We start from the raw sequence: 18750 nt of genomic DNA on the forward strand, positions 1-18750 counted from the left end.
TGAGCCTGTAGGTTGTGGTGTGGATGCAGGGTGGGTGCGTGCATGTGTGACGTGCCTTTAGCTTTTGTTCAGATGTTTCTTTTACTCTTTGTCTTGGTCTTTGTTCCCATCTTTGTTGGCCTTTGTTTTCTTTTTGTTTCACTCTTTGTTTCAACTTTCTTTAGCTTTTGTTTGGTCTTTCTTTAGCCTTTTGTTAAACTTTGTGTGGCCTTTGTGCGGCCTTTGTGTAGCTTTTGTTGTAAAGTACATCTTGGTTGAGGACCTATCAAAAACACTTTCTGTAATGAAAACCCAGACGTAGAGCCTCTCCCTATATATTCCTCGTGTACTGAGGTGGCCCAGCTCCACCAGGGCCCGCTATCCACAGGAACCTTTCACAACAGCCATTACCCGCAGGTAAGAGGATTCCAGAGCCCTGGTTCACCCTGTACCTCACGTGGGAAGGGTACACACTCCTATGGGTCACACGGGAAGCTATCACAATGAGAGTAGGAGGTAGGAGGACGCAGAAGAGAGAGAGAGAGAGAAAGAACAGTCGTTTATTCTGATCTGGGCAAAGGGACCTTTGGGAACATTCCTCCTAATGCCCCAGGTTTGTCTGCTCCTGAAAAGACCTTGGATTTTCATGTTTGGATACCTTTGTTGTTGGAGAGAGAGATCAATGGTGTTGTTGGTGTTTTCCCTAGTCCCAATTTCTTTTTCAATTGATTGGCATGACTTAAAAATGAGTTTTTGTGGGGCTTCGCTCCTCCCTGAGGATTTACATACAGTTAATGGCTAATGGGGAAGAGAGATGTTGTCTTTAGTCTTTAGTAACCATGTAGCACTGCTAAGATGCCCGCACACCTGGCAACAGAGTCTCACTCATGCTCCTGTGAGGAGCCCTAATGAAACTCACTAGATCTTAACCTCCCCACAAACCCATGGAAACAGAGGGGAGGCCAAATAGGAAGTGGGGGAATCCTAGGAGCAGGAAGAAAGAAAGAGAGAGAGAGAGAGAGAGAGAGAGAGAGAGAGAGAGAGAGAGAGAGAGAGAGAGATGGAGTTACAGACAGTTGTGAGCTGCTAGATGGGTGCTGGGATTTGAACAGAGCAGTCAGTGCTCTTCACCACTGAGCCATCATCGCTCCAGCCCGAAACAAAGGCATGGATATGACTGAAATACATTATGTACTTGTGCAAAAATGTTGCAACAAAAGCCATGATTACGTACAAAGAATATATGCCAACAACAACAACAAAAAAAAAAACATTTAAAAGGGAGTAAAGTTCAAAAAGAAATATAAGTGAGTTTTCCTTCTCATCTGGAAACAGCTGCTTCCCTTAAACACACAGCTGGATTTGTATCGGGGTGTGCAGCCCTGATGACTAAGTCTTCACCTTGAGTGAAGCCACATTAATGCTTCGCCTCACACAGAAGCTCTCAGAAATCCTGGGAGTCTTCAGTCTTTGTCTGAGAGAAAAAGTAAAAGAAAAATCATGTGTCAGGGGAATGAAGCAATGCACTTGGCTAGAATATTAGGAAGAAAGTGGAGAAAAGGTTTTGAATGCTGTGAACAAAACAGGGCGACACCCAGGTGCGCAGATCTGCTGTTTGAGGAGTATTTAGGATGCGGGGCATTGCTGGTGAGTGGATCTCAAAATCGCTTCAAATGTATTGAAAAGTTGCAAGCAATATAAAGAATTCCAACTGTATCTAGTTTATGCAAATGCTAACACGTTACCACGTTTGCCTGACCATTCTCTCTATATGTGCAAGCACACTCACCCCCACACCCTCCCCAGCCGCCTGAGACTGAGCGCACACACTGTTAACATCAGAAAGCTAACACTGAGCATAGCATGCTAATCTGCTATCTAATCTAGAGGCCTCTTTCCCCCTCCTTGGTTCATCAGCAGCCAGTCCAGGCTCACACACTGCTTTTGTCTGTCTTGTCTCTATAGATTCCTTTAACCTGCGAATGTGCCCAGGACAGCCATTCTCCGACAATCTTGTTGGTGTGTGTGTGTCGGGTGTGTGCATTATGAATGTGTGCATGAGTAGACTTGTGTGTACGTGTGTAGAGGTTAGCAGTCAATGTCACGGGATTTCACCTTAGTTTTTGAGACAGGGCCCCTGTTATTTGACCTAGACGTGTTTGCTGGATCTGACTGTCTCTGTGTGATGGGCACAGATGCTCGATCCCATGCCTGGCTGTGGGTGCTGGGGAACTGAACTCAGACCCTACACTTTGCACAGTACTCACACAGTACTCTACCCATTGAGCCATCTCTCCTGTTATAACATTGGTGGCTTTGAAGCTGTTACATTGTTGAATCTCCTTCAGTGTACGCTTGGTCTGAGTGATGGTGATAGGAAGCGGCTTTTGATGGGGTTAGATTGGATAATGGTTAGATCTGGCTCCTAACAAGCTACTTCCTCGCCCCCCCCGCGCCCCCCCCCCCTGTTTCATCCATTTCTCTTCAGCAGAGACCTCACCCTTGTTGGGAAACCTGCTGAATCCAGAATCGTCTATAGTTTGTATAGACGTTCTGTGCTTATAGGATTATGGGGCTGGGAGCATAGCTGTGTTGGCAGTGCCTGTTTAGTATGCACAGAGCACCAGGCTCAGTCACTGACACTGGATAAACTATATAAGCATGGGGCTCATACCTGTGGTCCCAGCGCTCCGGAAGTGAGGCCAGGAGGGTCAGAAGTTCAAGCGCATCCTCGGCCACACAGGGAGCTGGAGGCCAGCCTGGGGTAAAGAGCCTGTTTCAAACAAGAAGCAGATTGTGTGTTCTTGGGATGAATCATCCAGGGGTAGGACATGATGGTATCTAATGCCTCCTTTTTCTCAGTCAAAACAACAAAAGGTCAGGGTATAGAGGTCTCAGGAGGCAGAGGAACATGTGGGTGACCTGCTGACACCTGCTTCTCACAACCTAGAATCCTGCTGGGCTGGGCTGGGACTAGGTTGAGTGTACCCATGAAAATGTACACTCGAATCCGATCATGGAAACCTTTCATTCAGGCTCTGTGGGAGAGTGACTAGGATTTTAAGGGAGCACCTAAGATTTCTATACAAGGGAATTAGAAGAAGTAATAAACGTGTACAACTGAGCCTTCTTTTGATATGAACGAGCATCATGGCTGTGCATCCTTGACCTTGATAGACAGGCTCAGCAGGCTCATGAACAAGGATCTCCTGTGTGTTCCAACACCCACTTCCTCCACAGACCTCTCCCTAGGAGGGGAATTAAAGCTGTAAGATGTTTCTGAGATGTCTTAAAACTTTTTACTCTTAACATCTGTGAGGTATAAAATACTCCTATGTCCCTCCCAAGTGAGGGAACAGAAAGAGGCCACCCAATGACCACAGCTGGCCACACCATCCAATGACCACAGCTGGCCACACCACCCTATGACCACACTTGATTTATTCACAATGAAAAAATCCATTCCTGCTTTACACTTACTAGTCTCTTTAACTAGTCTCTTTAACTAGTCTGTGAAGACAGAAAGCTAGGCCCAACCTGTTTGAGCTGCCAGGGTTCAGCTCTGGTGTGAGCCTTAGGGATTCTGATTGTTGTGTTTGGGACATCAAAGTTACCGTGTCGCTTGACAGAGGTTTTATTATTTGATTTTAGATGTGTAGTGTTTTGCCTGCATGTGTGTATGTGCACCACATGCAGGCCTGAGGTCCAGGAGAGGACCTTGAGTTCCCTGGATTTGGAGTTAAGGATGGTGGTGACTAACAAGGTTGTTGCTGGGGACCAAACTCAGGTCCTCTGCTAGAGCAGCCAGTGCTCTTAATTGATGAGCGATTTCTACAACCCCTGGTAAAGTGCTTTATAGTTAATTATATATCCCATGATGAGCCATCTTGGTGTGGAAAATGGAGGAACAAAATTTCCTTTTCCTCAGTCAAAAGAATTTCAGATCAGGATGTGTGATGTCCAGGAGGTCAGGGGAGTTTTGTGGTTGACAGTTAGCCTGCATCGACAACCTACAAGGTGGCCGGACTCTGGGGCTGAGTCCAATCATCTGGGCTCCGGGAGGGGCTGCCTTCTGCTGGCTGAGCAGCTTGCCCTGGTTCTCACTCTTCCGGTGTCCCTTAAACACACTTGATAAAAATTCCAAAGGGTTTGAAAAAATATGGTGCAGCTTCTGTGCATAGTGACACAGGTACCAGTCTGCTTAAAACCACCTCTGCTAGGAGGATGCTGTGGGATAATGAGACAGGGTTATTACAGTTCCCAGGAGCAGGGAACCACGGGCTCACATCCCAGGGCCTCAGGGGAAGCACAAATAAAAACCAGGTGTAAAATCCTCTATTATTGTTGTTGTTGTTGTTATTAGTTATTGACCTATATTGTGTAAAGCCCCATGTGGGGACAGGCAAAAGGAGGCATAAAGAAAAACCGCTTGTCCATAGTCTCAGCAACGGGGGAAGCACTATAGTGAGCAGTTCCCACCTCAGTCAGAATCTAGAATTTAGTGGGCTATTCACTTGTGAGACTATAGTCACCTTATGCAAAACTAAGTCATCTTGAAGAAACTCGGATCCTAAGGGGAAGGGATGCAGTCTTTTCGGTGAACGTGGGCTCAGCTTGTACCACATTTAGTTTCTATCCATTCATTTACCCACTCAATTAACAAATATTTGCTGAGTCTCCGTGGCCAGCACTGAGCCAGCACCTGGCCATCAGTGTGTGTGCAAAGCTCAGACTTTACAGTAAGAATCTCACAGGAGAAAAGGTGCATGGTAAAAACTAACTTCTGTCCTCTAACAGCTTCCGAGAAGTTCTTCCCTGACCGAGGCCTCTGACCAAACTCAGGCCAGCAGGTCTGCATAGCAACTGCTTCACTAACTGAGCTGTCTCCCAGCCCTGAACCCGTTACTTAAATTAATGAGATGGGTGTCATTTTTTTCCCCATAGTGATGAGATGGCTTACAAATTAGCATGAAATATTACCAGTGCGTCCTTCCTCATCCCCAGACTGGTAGACAGCATCTCTCTAGACTCATTTTAGCGCTGTGAGAGTGAGCTTCCTTGTGAAACACAATTGGCTGAGTTGCAACCATGTAGCTAATTCACCAACTGACCAGTCTGCGCGCTACTGCCTCACTTCTAGGGCTACAAAGAATCAAATGAGAGCAAGACAAGCGGAGAGCAGAGTCCTGGTTGCCAGCCTGGCACGGATGAAAACCCAGGTACGGATCTGCATCTAAGTTGTTGCATGAATGATTACAAGTCCTCAGAACGTCACAGAAGAATGTAAAACCAGCAGGAGACCTTCAGCTCTCTTACTCTTTCCTCCCTCCCTCCTTTCTTTCCTTTCTTAACTTTTGAGAAGGGGTCTCACTATGAACTATCCTGGAACTCACTATGTAGATCAGGCTGGCCTCAAACTCACAAAGATCCTCCTGCCTCCGTCTCCTGGGTGCTGGGATCAAAGGTGTGTGCCATCATGCCCAGCAGCTTAGACACTTCTTTTAGCATGTCAGTTATCTCCTGGTATTCTCAGCCTGGAAATAGAACTATGAAAACAAACTCTATGTTGGAGAGACCATGACTCAAGTCACCATCTGCCTGCTTACAACCCCTTGTACCATGCACAGTAGCCTTCCTATGAAAAGACTCTTTCTCTCTCGGACCCTCCAGCTTCATTCAGGGGACCATCTGGGTCTTTGTCTTAGCGTCATCTGTCTGTCTCTCTGTGGGGCTATTTTGTGCTTCGCATCCCTCCAGAGCGAGGCCAGTGCCGTCTTTCTCTTTATAACTCCTTTGCTCTCCAGTTAAACCAGCATTTGAAACTTGTGCTGTCCCTGTGGGGTCCGCAGCTGCTCTCTCTCACTCACCCTTCTCCGCTAGTGGGTTTTAAGCAGGTCTCCCCTTTCTCTTTCCACCACAACTCCATCCATCAACTCGACTTCTGGAAGTTACAGGAACAAGGGACCCAACACTCAGGTGTATTAGCCCTTCTCTCTTCTTTGTCCGTTGCCACACTGTGGACCTTGTCCACACTTTACCATATCAAAGCTGAAGCTCAAGGCTTTCCTCTAGACCCCGAGAGCTGCTGCTTCGATAGAGCGCTGTCCACACTGCCCCCAGATCCCCTTCACCCAATCACCTCAGATGGTTCTCTCTCTTCTCAGCTGATGCTTTGTCCTCCTGTTTCATGGAAGTAAGTGGACGAGGAGGTCTTCCAGCCCCATTCTCCTCAAGAGCTTTTAATCTCCGAGCTTTGCTCTCCCTCTGTCTCCCGTCTTCTGCAGAGGGCAGGCGTTCAGCCTCCCCCTTCCCCTGTGTTCGGTATTCTAGCGCCTCCTTTTCCCTCGGGAACGTTATTGACTTTCTTCTGATTGTGTCTTCCCCTCTGTACATCTTTCCACAGACACATTTACATATTTACATATTCACAGCTCTTTCATCACACCAACTAAGCAAACAACAGATCGACAACCACCAAACATGAGCACCTCCCCTAAAAGGTTTCTGTGAACTCTCCCAGGGCCCACGCTCTGTCCCTCCATTCTTCAGTGTTTGGCTCCTGCTGCTTATTTTTCCTCTGTCCAAATCCATAGTTGAAATTCCCTCAACAATCTGTCAGATGTGGCTCCTGTTTCAACCACTCCAAGGAACAGCTCTTGCTGTGGTCACCAGTCACTCCTGTGCTTCTACTCAGCTTCTCCTGGAGTTATCCAAGGTGACTATTTTTGAAGCTCTCCTTGCCTCTGGCTCCCGTGATCTCACAGCTCTGAGACTCCCTCCCACTCCTTCACTTAACCTGAAAACCCGAGGCTCAGGCAGAGTTGTTTTTCACAAGACCGAACCAAAGCAACTTAAGGAAAGATTGTTTATTTTGGCTCATGGTTCGAGAGTACCGTCAGTCCATGACAGCGGAGAAGGCATGGCGGGCAGCAGGAGCCTGAGACAGCTGGTCCCATCACATCGGCAGCAGGAAGCACAGAGACATGACTGTTGCTGCTCAACTTGCTTTCTTCTTTTTATTAACCATCACACCGTCTCTTCTCTTTCCACTTTTAGCCACCCATGCGGCCTTAGTCACCACATTCAAACACTTTATCCCCAGTCATATTTTGTTGAACTAAGAGACACATCCAGCTGGTGCCTTCAGCTGCCTCAGCTGGCCATGGACCCAGGACATGATTACCTGCTCACTCTAGGTCCCCAGGAAGATTCCAGGGTCCAGGGCCTGGAGAGTCAGCTCGATAGTTAAGAGCACTGGCTGGTCTTGCAGAGGACCTGGGTTTGGTTCTCAGCACCCACATGGTAGCTCACAACCACCTAGAATTCCAGTTCTAGGAGATCTAAAACTCTCTCCTAGCCTCCATAGGCATGCACACACACGCGTGTGCACACACACACAAACAAAACATTTATACACATAAAATAAAAATAAAATTTAAGACTATTCCTGGGTCCATAGACTATAACATGTATAATTTTAGTTTTGAAATGGTGTGTTGTTTATGTAATGTTTAGATTACCATACTTCTTGTATGTTTATCTTGCTCCATTGTAGTAACTAATGTTTTCACCCCTAAACATGTGCCTGGTGTATTTGTCTATGTGCTTGAGTTGCCAGTCTTGCGTTATATATGTTTCTCTTCTCAGAGATGCTCCAGGCAGAGGGGTTGCTCAGCAAGAAGGACTCTTGCTTAGCCTGTGAGATAGTCGTCTGCCGAGCAGCCCACGCTCATTTGTCTCTGTTGGCTAAAACAAAGCGATACAATAAGGCATTCAACATGGCTTTGTATTCCCAAATGGACGACTGCCTCCAGGATACTGGATACTGGAACTCTCTTAGTCTGTCACGTCTCACATAGTCTCCAAATCCCTATTGGGTTTTGGCATCTTGTGGCTGTCTGCACAAAGGCTCCCTAATTCAAAGTAAATATTTGTATGGTGTTATTTGTTATCTGACACTGGCTTGTCACCAATGATCAACTGCTCAATTTCATTGTATTAATGTGTAGCACACTCCTCATCAAGGAGACACATCCCTGGGGAAAAAAGTTCCTAGCAGGCATGAATTACTAGTCATCCGGCCAAGGGCGATATCCTTCTCTTTTCTGTTTCTGTAGCTGTGGATTGATCAGCAAAGAAGCTGTTGTGTTTACTGTGTAAATCTATACTCAGAGGAAAGCATTAGTCTCTGGCCCAAGAGAAGATTAGCGAGGGTTAGGAACTGCTAATGGTCTCTCGGGGAGCAGGTGGATTTATTCTGCCCTGTTGATCCTTGTTTTCACAGTGAAGACACTGGCGCCATAGATACCAGTGCCTGAACTCACTTCTTCCTTGCAGGAAGACAGGGGTTCTTTGACAGCCCAGGGCTCCCTAACTTATGATAGTTCCTGGTATAACTGTAAACAGCAGTCAGTGTCCAGCACATACCTTTCCCTTGCACTGCCCTGCACTGTTCCCCTGTACTGTCCGTGCCCTGCCCCTGCACTGTCCTGTGCCCCTTCCCTATAAGGCCCCCGTGCCCCGCCTCTGCACTGCCCGTGCCCCGCCCCTGCACTGTCCTGTGACCCGCCCTTCACTTCTCATTGGCTATCCACTCTTCGCTTTGCTGATGTCACGTTTTCCTTATCTCTGGGCCCATCAGGAGGGTTAGGACTTGCTGTTATTTCTTTTTCTTTGAGTATTATAGTCAAGTTGATATGGAGATAACTACCCTCTGGGCAAGGAACATGAATTAGTGGGGGAAGGGGCTTGTCGCCAAGCCTGGCAGCCCGACCAAGCCTGTGGTCTGTAGGATGCTTGTAATTGGGAGGCAGAGAACCAACTCGGGTAAATTGCCCTCTGACCTCCACATACACAGTGATGTGTACACCCCTAACCTCCACATACACACGGACGTGCACACCCCAAATAAATAGACACAATATATTTAAAAGACTATTCCTTCTCAACGATTTGCCTTCTTTTAAAATTTGTACTCATAATAGAGTATTTTTGATTTAAAAATCCTGATTATTAAACTATAATACTTTGACATTAGAACATTTTCTTCTACATCAGAACAGGATGTTGAACTTATAGTTGTAAGTCATTACATAAATCAAGATGGTGGGTTCACATCTTAGAGTGTGCAGTGGACATGTTCACATCTTAGAGTGTGCAGTGGACATGTTCACATCTTAGAGTGTGCAGTGGACAGGTTCACACCTCAGAGAGTGCAGTGGACATGTTCACATCTTAGAGTGTGCAGTGGACATGTTCACATCTTAGAGTGTGCAGTGGACATGTTCACATCTTAGAGTGTGCAGTGGACGGGTTCACATTTTAGAGTGTGCAGTGGACGGGTTCACACCTCAGAGAGTGCAGTTGATGGATTCACATCTCAGAGAGCACGCTGCTATAACAAGCACAATCAAGGCATGGGAGAATGGAGGAAGACACAGTCAAGGAAAGCTCTGGAGTCAATTCCAAAGCCACGCTGTCCTTAAACAAGGGAAGCATGGGGATTTTATTCAGGGAGTCTGCAGAGCCATACAGGGAGGTGCCATTGTGCAGCATGCTCAGTTAAGGACACATTCATGAACACTGTGAGTGAAGGAGTACCCTCTTAAGCACGCTCATGTTAAAGTCATGGAACACAGTATAAAAAAATTAAATGGATGGACAGGAACACCTCTGGGCCTGATCTGCATGCACCATGTTGTTTTAGCTGAAAATAAGTCATGGTTGCTTTGAAGGTGTCCTTATACAGGAGTCACCGCTTGGGTGTCTGCCTTCCTTAGGGTGGCAACGCCTTACAGTGATTTCCTTGTCTCATGAAGCAGCAGTTAGGAGGAGGGTCTTAAAGCCCATGCCCACAGTGACACACCTACTCCAACAAGGCCACACCTCCAATAGTGCCACTCCCTAGCCCAAGCATAGTCACACCACCACATCTGTATCTCTCATTTGCAAACTGGAGTGCTTGAGATATCATGAGTACAAAAGAACTCAGTACACGAAGCACCTGCCTCTGCTTGGCTCATGTTTCACAGCAGGTGCTTGTTGTCACCAGCAAACTAGGATGCTTGTTGTCACCAGCAAACTAGGATGCTTGCCTTGATTTTACTTAGGTAGTCATCTTTCCTGGTTTTGTTTCCTGTTGCTGTGATAAAACACCCTGGAAAAAGTGAATTGGGGGGGCGGTAAATGACTTACTTTAGCCCCCAAATTCCAAGTTACAGTCCATCACAGTGGGGAAGTCACAATGGCAGGTGCTTGGGACATTTGGTCACAGTATGTTCACAGTCAAGAGCACAGAATTAATTCATGCCTGCTTCTGCCCAGCTCATTTTTACCATTTTCTACTCTCTGTCTCTCTGTCTCTCTCTGTCTCTCTCTCTGTCTCTCTGTCTTTCTCTCTCTCTCCTTTTTGAGATACGGTCTCACTATATATAGTTCTGGCTGTCCTGGAACTTTCTATGTAGACCAGGCTAGCCTCCAACTCACAGAGGCCCCCCTGCCTCTGCTTCCCAAGTCCCAGGATTAAAGATCTGCACTGCCACTGCCAGGTTCTTTTTCATTTCTTATACAGTCTGTGATCTCCTGCCTAGGGAGTGGTGCTGCCTACAGTGGGCGTCTTTCCATATTAATTTGTATGATCCTACAGTGAGCGGATCTTTCCACACTGCTTAACATAGTCAAGATAATCCTGCCACAGACAAGCTCATGTGCCAAACGCTATCTAGAAAATCCCTCATTGAGATCTCTCCCCGGTGTTCTAGTTAAATTGGTGACTACAACTAACTGCCACACCAACCATTGATCATTTTAAATTATCCCTCTGTTATAGATCATGCCACTATACATATGTGGATCTGCTACTGATCTCTCAACCCTGTCTCACTGATCTATCATCTTTTCCCAAGCTAATATGCTGTCAATGTGCTTCGTAGTGACTGTTGGCATTCTGTGTGACATAGATTTCTTATTCAGTGTGTCTGTGCGTGGGGTCTATGTTTTGGTGTAGTTCATAGTGAGTGCTAATATTTGAAAGGACACGGATCTCGCACTGAAAACTATCTTGGTTGTCCTCGGGTCTTCATGCTTTCACGAGAACTATGGGATAGCCTTGTCAGCTGCGTGCAAATCTGATATGGGTCAGAGTTACCTTATCCGTTTAGATGTACTCAGTGACATTAAGCATACTATGGAATTAAATAACTTCTTTTTAAGTTTTCAAAAGTTTTGTAGATTAAAACTTTCTAAAGTGTATTTTGTGCGTCTGTGTGAGTACTCGAAATGTGAGTGTGTACTGTGTGCATGTCTGGTACCTGTGGAATCTGGAGAACAGTGTTGTACTCCTTGACATTGGAGTTACATGTTGTAAGCTGCCTGAAGTGGGTGCTGGGAATCGAACCCTGGTCCTTTGTCTTTAATCGCTGAGCCATCTCTCCATCCCTGGTTATGTACGTTTCTTACGGTTGTTATTTAATTCGTCTGATGTATTTCTACCTGTAGATGTTCAGTGGTCTTATGGTCAGTGTGAATTGCTTCTTTTATTATATATATATTATATCCTTGAATTGTAAATGTTTGGATTTTGTATATTGACCTACGTTAGGAATCTTTTTAAAGGTACTCAATTTATTTATTTATTATTTTTATGTGTATGGGCATTTTGTGGGCATGTATGTCGTATGCACCATGGACATACCTGGTTCCTGCAGAGGTCAGAAGAGGCTACTAAGTGCCACAGAGCTGGAGTTACCAAGAGATGACTGTGAGCTGCCATGTGGGTGCTGGGAATCGAACCTGGGTCCTCTGGAAGGGTGACCATGCTCTTAACCCCTGATCTATCTCTCCAGCCCATGTCAGGAGCCTTGTTGGACTTTCTCTGTCTCTCTCTTTCTCTCTTCCTATCTCTAATGTTTGCTTGTAGAGTTTGACAGCCTCTGAATATTTTTGGTATGTATGTTATGTGTCCATGTTCATGTGGGCATGTGTGTGCCTATGTGTGTACATATGTACATGTATGTGGAGGTGTGTGAACCCAACCTTCAATCTCTTTTCTCAGGACACTGTTCACATTGATATTTGTGACAGAGTCTTTCCCGTTTGCCTGGAATTCACTGTTTGGGCTAGCCTGACTGGCCAGCAAGCCCTAGGGGACCCCACTGCTGGGATTACAGACACATCACTATACTGGTTGTTATTTATTTATTTATCTTTAAAAAATGTGGGTTCTAGGGGATTAACCTTAGGTCTTCAGTTCACAAGGCGAGTACTTTTCTGACTGAGCTAACCCCCCAGCCCAGTTTTTAAATTAAAACATTTTGTACAGGATTTCAAACAGTGCTGGGTGACAGCCCTTCCTCAGGTGTCCGATTTAGGAGCCATGCTTTTAAGACACCACATTCTGTTCCCACTACAGCGAGAGGTTGGCCATGAGCAGATACTGAGTTTCACTGAGAAATTTCTTTCCAATTTAACTAATTTATTAATAATTAATTTGTGTATGTATGATATGTGTGGTGCATGTGTGAGTGTGGGCAAACGTGGGGTCTGAGGGCAAACTCAGGTGGCAGTCCCCCATCCCACCCACTTGAGACAGTGTCTCTTTCTTCTTCTCTGCTGTATACCTCAGGCTAGCTGGCCCAGAGCCTCCTGGGACTCTCCGGTCTCTATTTCCTGCTTTGCTGTAGCACTGATCGCTCTTGCCAGCTCTGTGGGCTCTGGGATTGAGCTATGGTCCTCAGACTACACATCGAGAGGCATTTTACCTGCTGAGCCATCACCCTATCCCCAGTGGACTCTTCCTCAATACACCACTGGCTACATCTTCCCTTTCATCGGTTGATACAGTACATTATACTTGCAGGGTTTTCAAATTTAAACTGTTCTGAAATTTAATTTAACTTTGGCTAACTTGTATCACAAACCCCTTCACCTACTAGACAGACAAAAACTGGAGAGTTTCCAGGCTGGAGAGATGGTAGTTAAGAGCATCCGCTGTTCTACTGTAGGGCTCCAGTTTGATTCCTAGTGTGTCCATGTTGTGGGTCACAAGTCTCTGTAATCGGATGCCCTCTCCTGGCCTCTCCAGGAACTAGGCATGTACATATGTGCAGGCAAAACATCCACATAAAAAATTTAAAAAGAAATTTTTTGTATTTTATATATGTTGTATTATTTTGGCATCGCTTCTTTTGATCGTAGATATTGTGTCTTTTGATGTGGAGTAGGCTTTGATTGTTTTACTAACGTCAACTCATACTAATTACCTACACAAGCTTTCTTCATGAAGAACTTTCTCCTGACGTTCATTTAGTGCACCTTTGATAGGCATTGTGTTTTCTTGTGTATGTGTGTATCTGCGTTTGAATTCTAGTTTCCTACTCTGAGGTTCCATTTGCCTAACTTCAGGCCATTGCTACACTTCTTTATGTTAATTTGTTTTAATTAATTTGTTGTAAATATAGGGTCTTATGTGGACTGAGCTGGACTGAACTCGTTATATAGCCAAGGATGACCTTAAATTTCTGACCCCATGCTTTCCTGGCCTGAGTATTGGCATTACAGCATGTCAGATTATTTTAAACTCCGGCTCTCAGGAATGTGTTTCCATATATGGTATGAGATCAGTTGTTACTGCTTTTAGACTTTAAAACATTTTTCCGTTCACTTTTAATGTTTTTATTTATTTATTTTTGGGAAGTTCACACAATTTATTTCGATAATATTCCTTCACTTCTCGCAAGTCCTTCCTGCACCCACCAGAAACATGGAGTCTAGTTTGTGTTGGCCTGCTGCTCTGAGCGTGAGGTCTGCTCTGAGCATGCTCGATGTACCCAACGCCACTTCCTGCTACCCTCTCTAGCAGCTACCAATCGCAAACAGCCTCTTGTATGGGGGCAGGACTTTGTACGCTCCTTCCAGTTCTCCATTCTGGGATTTGGGGTTTTCCACTCTGATTTGTGGGCGTTTGTTCCGTTGTGAGTGCTGCATGGCTCTTGCACTACCAGAGCGTCTGTCTCGTCGGCTCAGTCGGTTCAGACTGAAGCGCTTTGTTTAGATCTTTGCTGATGTTCTAAGAAGCGCATTGCATTCACGACTTTACTTCCAGAAAGCCTTGTTTCTTTATGGCGTAGATCTTTTCGATTACAGTCTTTAAAATTTATTCCTTTTATTATCTATGCAGCTCCAAATTTCTCCCATAAAAATTTTGACATTTTAGTTTTCTCTTTATTTCTGGGTATTTCAGGATTTTGTTGCTGTTGTGAATATAATTTTTTTCCAGTTATTTTTCCCCTAATACTTCATCTCTCTGGGTGTTTGCACACTTCATCTGTCTTTAAATCTTCTTTAAATTAGATTGGAAGTCAGGCCACAGGGAGGGAAAGACTCCGCAAGGAGCCTTCCTTTTGAGCAGGGTCTCCTTGGGGGTGGGGGTGGGGAGGGGTGGGTGAGCTGTGTAGTTGTTGGGCAGGAAGGGAACAGGCAGAAGCTATGTGGTGAGGTCCAAAAGTTGGAAATAATCCTATTTCTTGGGAGCTAGGGACAGGTAGATTGAGTTGGGTTCACTGTCTCTGTGGGTCTGAGCCATGATTCATGATAACTGTCACACCCAGAAATAAATCATGATTACAGTTGGTGCACATAATGAGAAAAACAAAGCTTTACAGTGTACAATAATTTCCTTCTCTTGCCATGATAAGACGTTCTGACCAAAAGCAACTTAAGGGAAGGAAAGGTTTATATTCAGTTTCTAAGTCGCAGTCCATCATTGAAGGAAGCCATGGAAAGGGCACAAGCATGAAGCAGACACCACCACCACGGAGGGATGCTGATTGATGGCTCCCTCTAAAGCTCACGCTTGGCTAGTTTTCTCACATAGCCCAGGAGCATGTGCCTAGGGAATGGTGCTACCCACAGTGGCTTTCCTATATAGCATCAGTCAACACCCCCCCCCCCCCCAACACACAGACATGCCACAGGCAATCTGATCAGGGCAATCCATCAGTTGAGATTCCCTTCTTAGGGACTCTATCTAGCCTGTGTCAAGTTGGCAGTTGACAGTTGAGGCTAATTAGAACACTAGACAATTGCAAACTGTTTCCAGGAACGTGAAATGTTTTTTCTTTTTAAATCAAGTATGGAACTCTAACAAATACTAACAGACATTAGGCCTATTTCAAAGAGTTGGACATATGGTTGCTCTTCATATTTGATGCGTTGAAATGACACATCAACTTAACAAAATAGTTTATTCATTTGGATATTGACAATAGATAAAAAAAAAACTATTGATAAACTCAAGAGCTCACCCATATTGAAAAGGAAGTGAAGCTGAAAAGCTGACATTGATCTTTGTGGTGTACAACTGGAGTTGAGCTTTGCAGGAAAGTTGACACGGGATGCCTCCTGGTCAAACATAAGACAAAGCCCACAGAAAGTCCACCTGGGAATTGCCTTGGGCTTCTACACACATGCTCACTCACACACGCATGTGCACCCACCCCACTTGTGTAAAACTGCAGGAAGCTAGCTCATCATCCAGGGTAAACCTCGGAAAGCAGCGAGGTGTGGTATCAGCAGCGATCAAAAGCTTGAGACTTTTGGCTCTTTAATTCTTCCTCGCTGATCTGAGGCCAAAAGGTGATGGCTTCTGGCAGTTAACTCCTGCTGATAACAACAGGGTGTTAAGAAAAGAAACTTGGTTACTTGGGCTCTTTACTCTTTAACTCAGGGGCGGCTTGCTGGCCAGGCAAGTGTCTCAGAGCCCGTTATTTTGTGAGGCAGAGAGGAAGGAAAGAAAGAAAAGAAATTAGGCACACAAACGGGATGAAGCAGAAAAGGGTTATATCACCACGTTATTTACTTATTTTAAAAATATTTATTTGTTTTATGTGAATACACTGTTGCTGTCCTCAAACACATCAGAAGAGGGCATTGGATCCCATTACAGATGGTTGTGAGCCACCATGTGGTTGCTGGGATTTGAACTCAGGACCTCTGGAAGAGCAGTCAGTGCTCTCAACCTGAGCCATCTCTCCAGCCCCTTGCCACTTCATTTTTGTTCTTAGTTTTTATATCTTTTGAAACAAAAGATGGCCTCATAGCAACTATCAGTTAGAACCATTACAGCAGTAAGGGCTCCTCCCTCACATGCTGTTTTGTGTCTCCCCTCCCCTCCCCTTCTTCATCAATGGTTTCCAGTGAGATGAGTCAGAAAATGGCCAAGGAGGGCCCCAGGCTCTCCAAGAACCAGAAGTTCTCCGAGCACTTCAGCATCCACTGTTGCCCACCCTTCACCTTCCTCAACTCCAAGCGTGAGATCGTGGACCGCAAGTACAGCATCTGCAAGAGCGGCTGCTTTTACCAGAAGAAGGAGGAGGACTGGATCTGCTGTGCCTGCCAGAAGACTAGGTGAGCGCGGGCTCTGGGCCAGGTCTACACCACATTCCCTTTGCTCCATCCATGACTGTCAGCTCCCTGTTAGGAAGGTTCTGGAGGGCGAGCAGAAGGTGGGAGGGAGGGCCGGGCTTTCCTGCTGTTTCCAGTTCCTGCCAGCATCCCTTAAGCGATGGTGGAGAGCCCAGGCTGCAGCCTCCAGCTTCTTTTGGCCCTCTCTGCACCAGCCGCCGTGCCACGTCCCCTCAGAGGCCCAAGCACCAGCCAGCTGCGTCCCCAGTGGTGGTCAGAGCGCCGCCAGCCAAGCCAAAGTCCCCTCTGATGCCAGCCAAGCCAAGGTCCCCTCCGAGGCCAGCCAAGCCAAGGTCCCCTTCAAGGACTGAGCACCAGCCGCGTCCCCGCCCAGAGGTCCGACCACCACCAGCCAAGCAGAAGCCCCCTCAGAAGTCTAAGCAGCCAGCACGCAGCAGCCCCCTCAGAGGGCCAGGCACCAGCCGCGGGGGTTCTCCCACCAGAGCTCCTAGGTTCTGGTAACACCATCTCTTGCCTTTTGTCCCCTCTAGCTTAAGGTCAGTAGCTGTTCTCCGCAAGTACTAACATGGGGGATCGGTCCACAGTACCAAGCCTGTGTAATCCACTCCCCGCATTAAACCCCCTCTGTTTGAAAGACCTGGCGTGGCTTCTGTTTTTCCAGATGTTACTGGTCCTCACTTCAGACGGCTGTGTCTGTGCCAATCCATAGGACTGGAAGTCGCTAATTTACCAGCATAGTATTGGCCACAGTGGCAGGCTGAGTGTATGAGCCTCCTTAACCACCTGTGCCTCAGAGAGGCGTAGTGGTAACTGATGAGTTGTATCTGTGCATGTGTGACGGGAGGACCCGAAGCTCGATTTGCTGCCCCTCCTGACGCATCTCATCAGATATCCGTTTGCTCATACAGCCACTCAGCAAACTCTACTGCTGTATAGATAATAAGGTTCTATATGCTGTACTGGGGAGAGGAAAATAATTTGTGATTTCTGAGTACCAAAAAGAGACAAGCTGGCCCTGGTGTACAGAGTAATCACTCCAGTACTGCCATGCTCAGGGTGTTTATGCCCATGGGAGCCCCAACTGGGAACTTTCCAGCTCTGCCGTGGGAACCTGAGGCTTCACAGAGAAAATTAGGTTCGAGTGGGAAAACTGGAGAAGGATGGCCAGGGAGGCACTTACCCATCTGCTCTACCTTGGGTAGACCAGTTTCCTTTCTTCTTTTTGAGACAGAGAGTCGCACTGTAGTTCAGGCTAGCCCAGAGCTTACTCTGTATTCTAATGTTGACTTCAAACTTATAAAAATCTTACTACTTTAAATTCCCAAATGCTTGGATTAAAGGTGTGAGCTGCCATGCTTGGTGGTGACTTCCTCTTCTCCCTCTTCCTCCTCCTCTCCCTCCTCCTCTCCCCCTCTGCCTCCTCTCCCTCCTCCTCTCTTCTTTATAGACCTTATTTTTTGGTACAGTTTTAGGTCCACAGTGAAACTGAGGGAAAGACAGAGACTTCTATTCCCTGCCCCGCACACACAGTGGGCAGCGTTTTACTCCTCGGAGGTAGATCTGTGTAGTGGGTTCACAGCGAGCACTGGTTCACATCCTTTTCACTCTGCCACTCAGCCCCTGCGCAGCTTTAGAGAACCCCCGTGAGAATCTCACGCATGGTTCTTTCAGACAGCAAAGATGCAAGAACAATTGATTTCCCCAGCCAAGGAACTAACTGGCTGCTGCTCACTAGACCTCAGTACCTTAGAGAGGTATATCCAGGCTGACTGGTCACTGACTAAGTCCCTCCAAGGGACTGGAGTAAAAAAGCTGGCTCACCTGGCTAACTTCTGACATACAGAAGTGGCCAGAAAATGGAGGGGCTGAGGATATTCGTTTTGTACAGAAGAGGCAGTCCTTCATAGGAAGCTAAGCGATGCCTCTGGGTGGTTGGGTTCAAGCTGTAACTGGACGTTCTCTCAGTCACTCTTTGGGTCTCAGCTAAGGCACTTCCGCTGGCTGTGCCCTACTTCCCTGGGAACATAGTACCAGCTTCCTAACAGCCTGCACCTCTCATGCACCCCGAGTCCCACCCAATACTCAAGCTCCCTTCTCAGAGTCTCAGAGGTCCTAAGTAATATACTAGAATAGATATTTAACCACTGCATCGTTTATTTCGTTTATTGATCTATTTCAAATCAGAGGCGAAGGAGGCACATTAATGGGAGCAGTTTACACTCAATCAGGGCAGCTAGTCAGACATTTAGGAAGGGTTAAAAAGGTTTTCTGAAGCTGCCCGAAGTCAGATCTGACGCCGTTCCTGAGGTAGTGTGTTGACGAATCAAACAGTTCAGACAAAGGTCTTTT

At 46.3% G+C, this 18750-nt stretch overlaps 1 protein-coding gene across 3 annotated transcripts in view; it reads left to right on the forward strand.

The window, feature by feature from the left end:
* Positions 1-320: 320 nt before the first annotated feature.
* Mobp (myelin associated oligodendrocyte basic protein) overlaps positions 321-18750 on the forward strand; it is a 30238-nt gene continuing 11808 nt past the window's right edge. Inside the window, exons 1-4 of one of the 3 annotated variants that reach the window (XR_003837625.2) lie at positions 321-396; positions 5120-5198; positions 16174-16383; positions 16596-16898. Coding sequence is in view for 1 of the 3 variants with exons in the window: in XM_021173306.3 (XP_021028965.1) it covers positions 16178-16383; positions 16596-16902 (513 nt within the window). In the remaining 2 variants the exon portion in view is untranslated. Of the gene's footprint in view, positions 397-5119; positions 5199-16173; positions 16384-16595; positions 16903-18750 lie in introns of those variants that run through there. The other 2 variants (XM_021173306.3, XR_003837624.2) reach the window with 2 other exon arrangements.

This window comes from Mus caroli, unplaced genomic scaffold (genome assembly GCF_978045245.1).
Source record: "Mus caroli unplaced genomic scaffold, Mus_caroli_1 scaffold_11, whole genome shotgun sequence".
Classification (NCBI taxonomy): domain Eukaryota; kingdom Metazoa; phylum Chordata; class Mammalia; order Rodentia; family Muridae; genus Mus; species Mus caroli.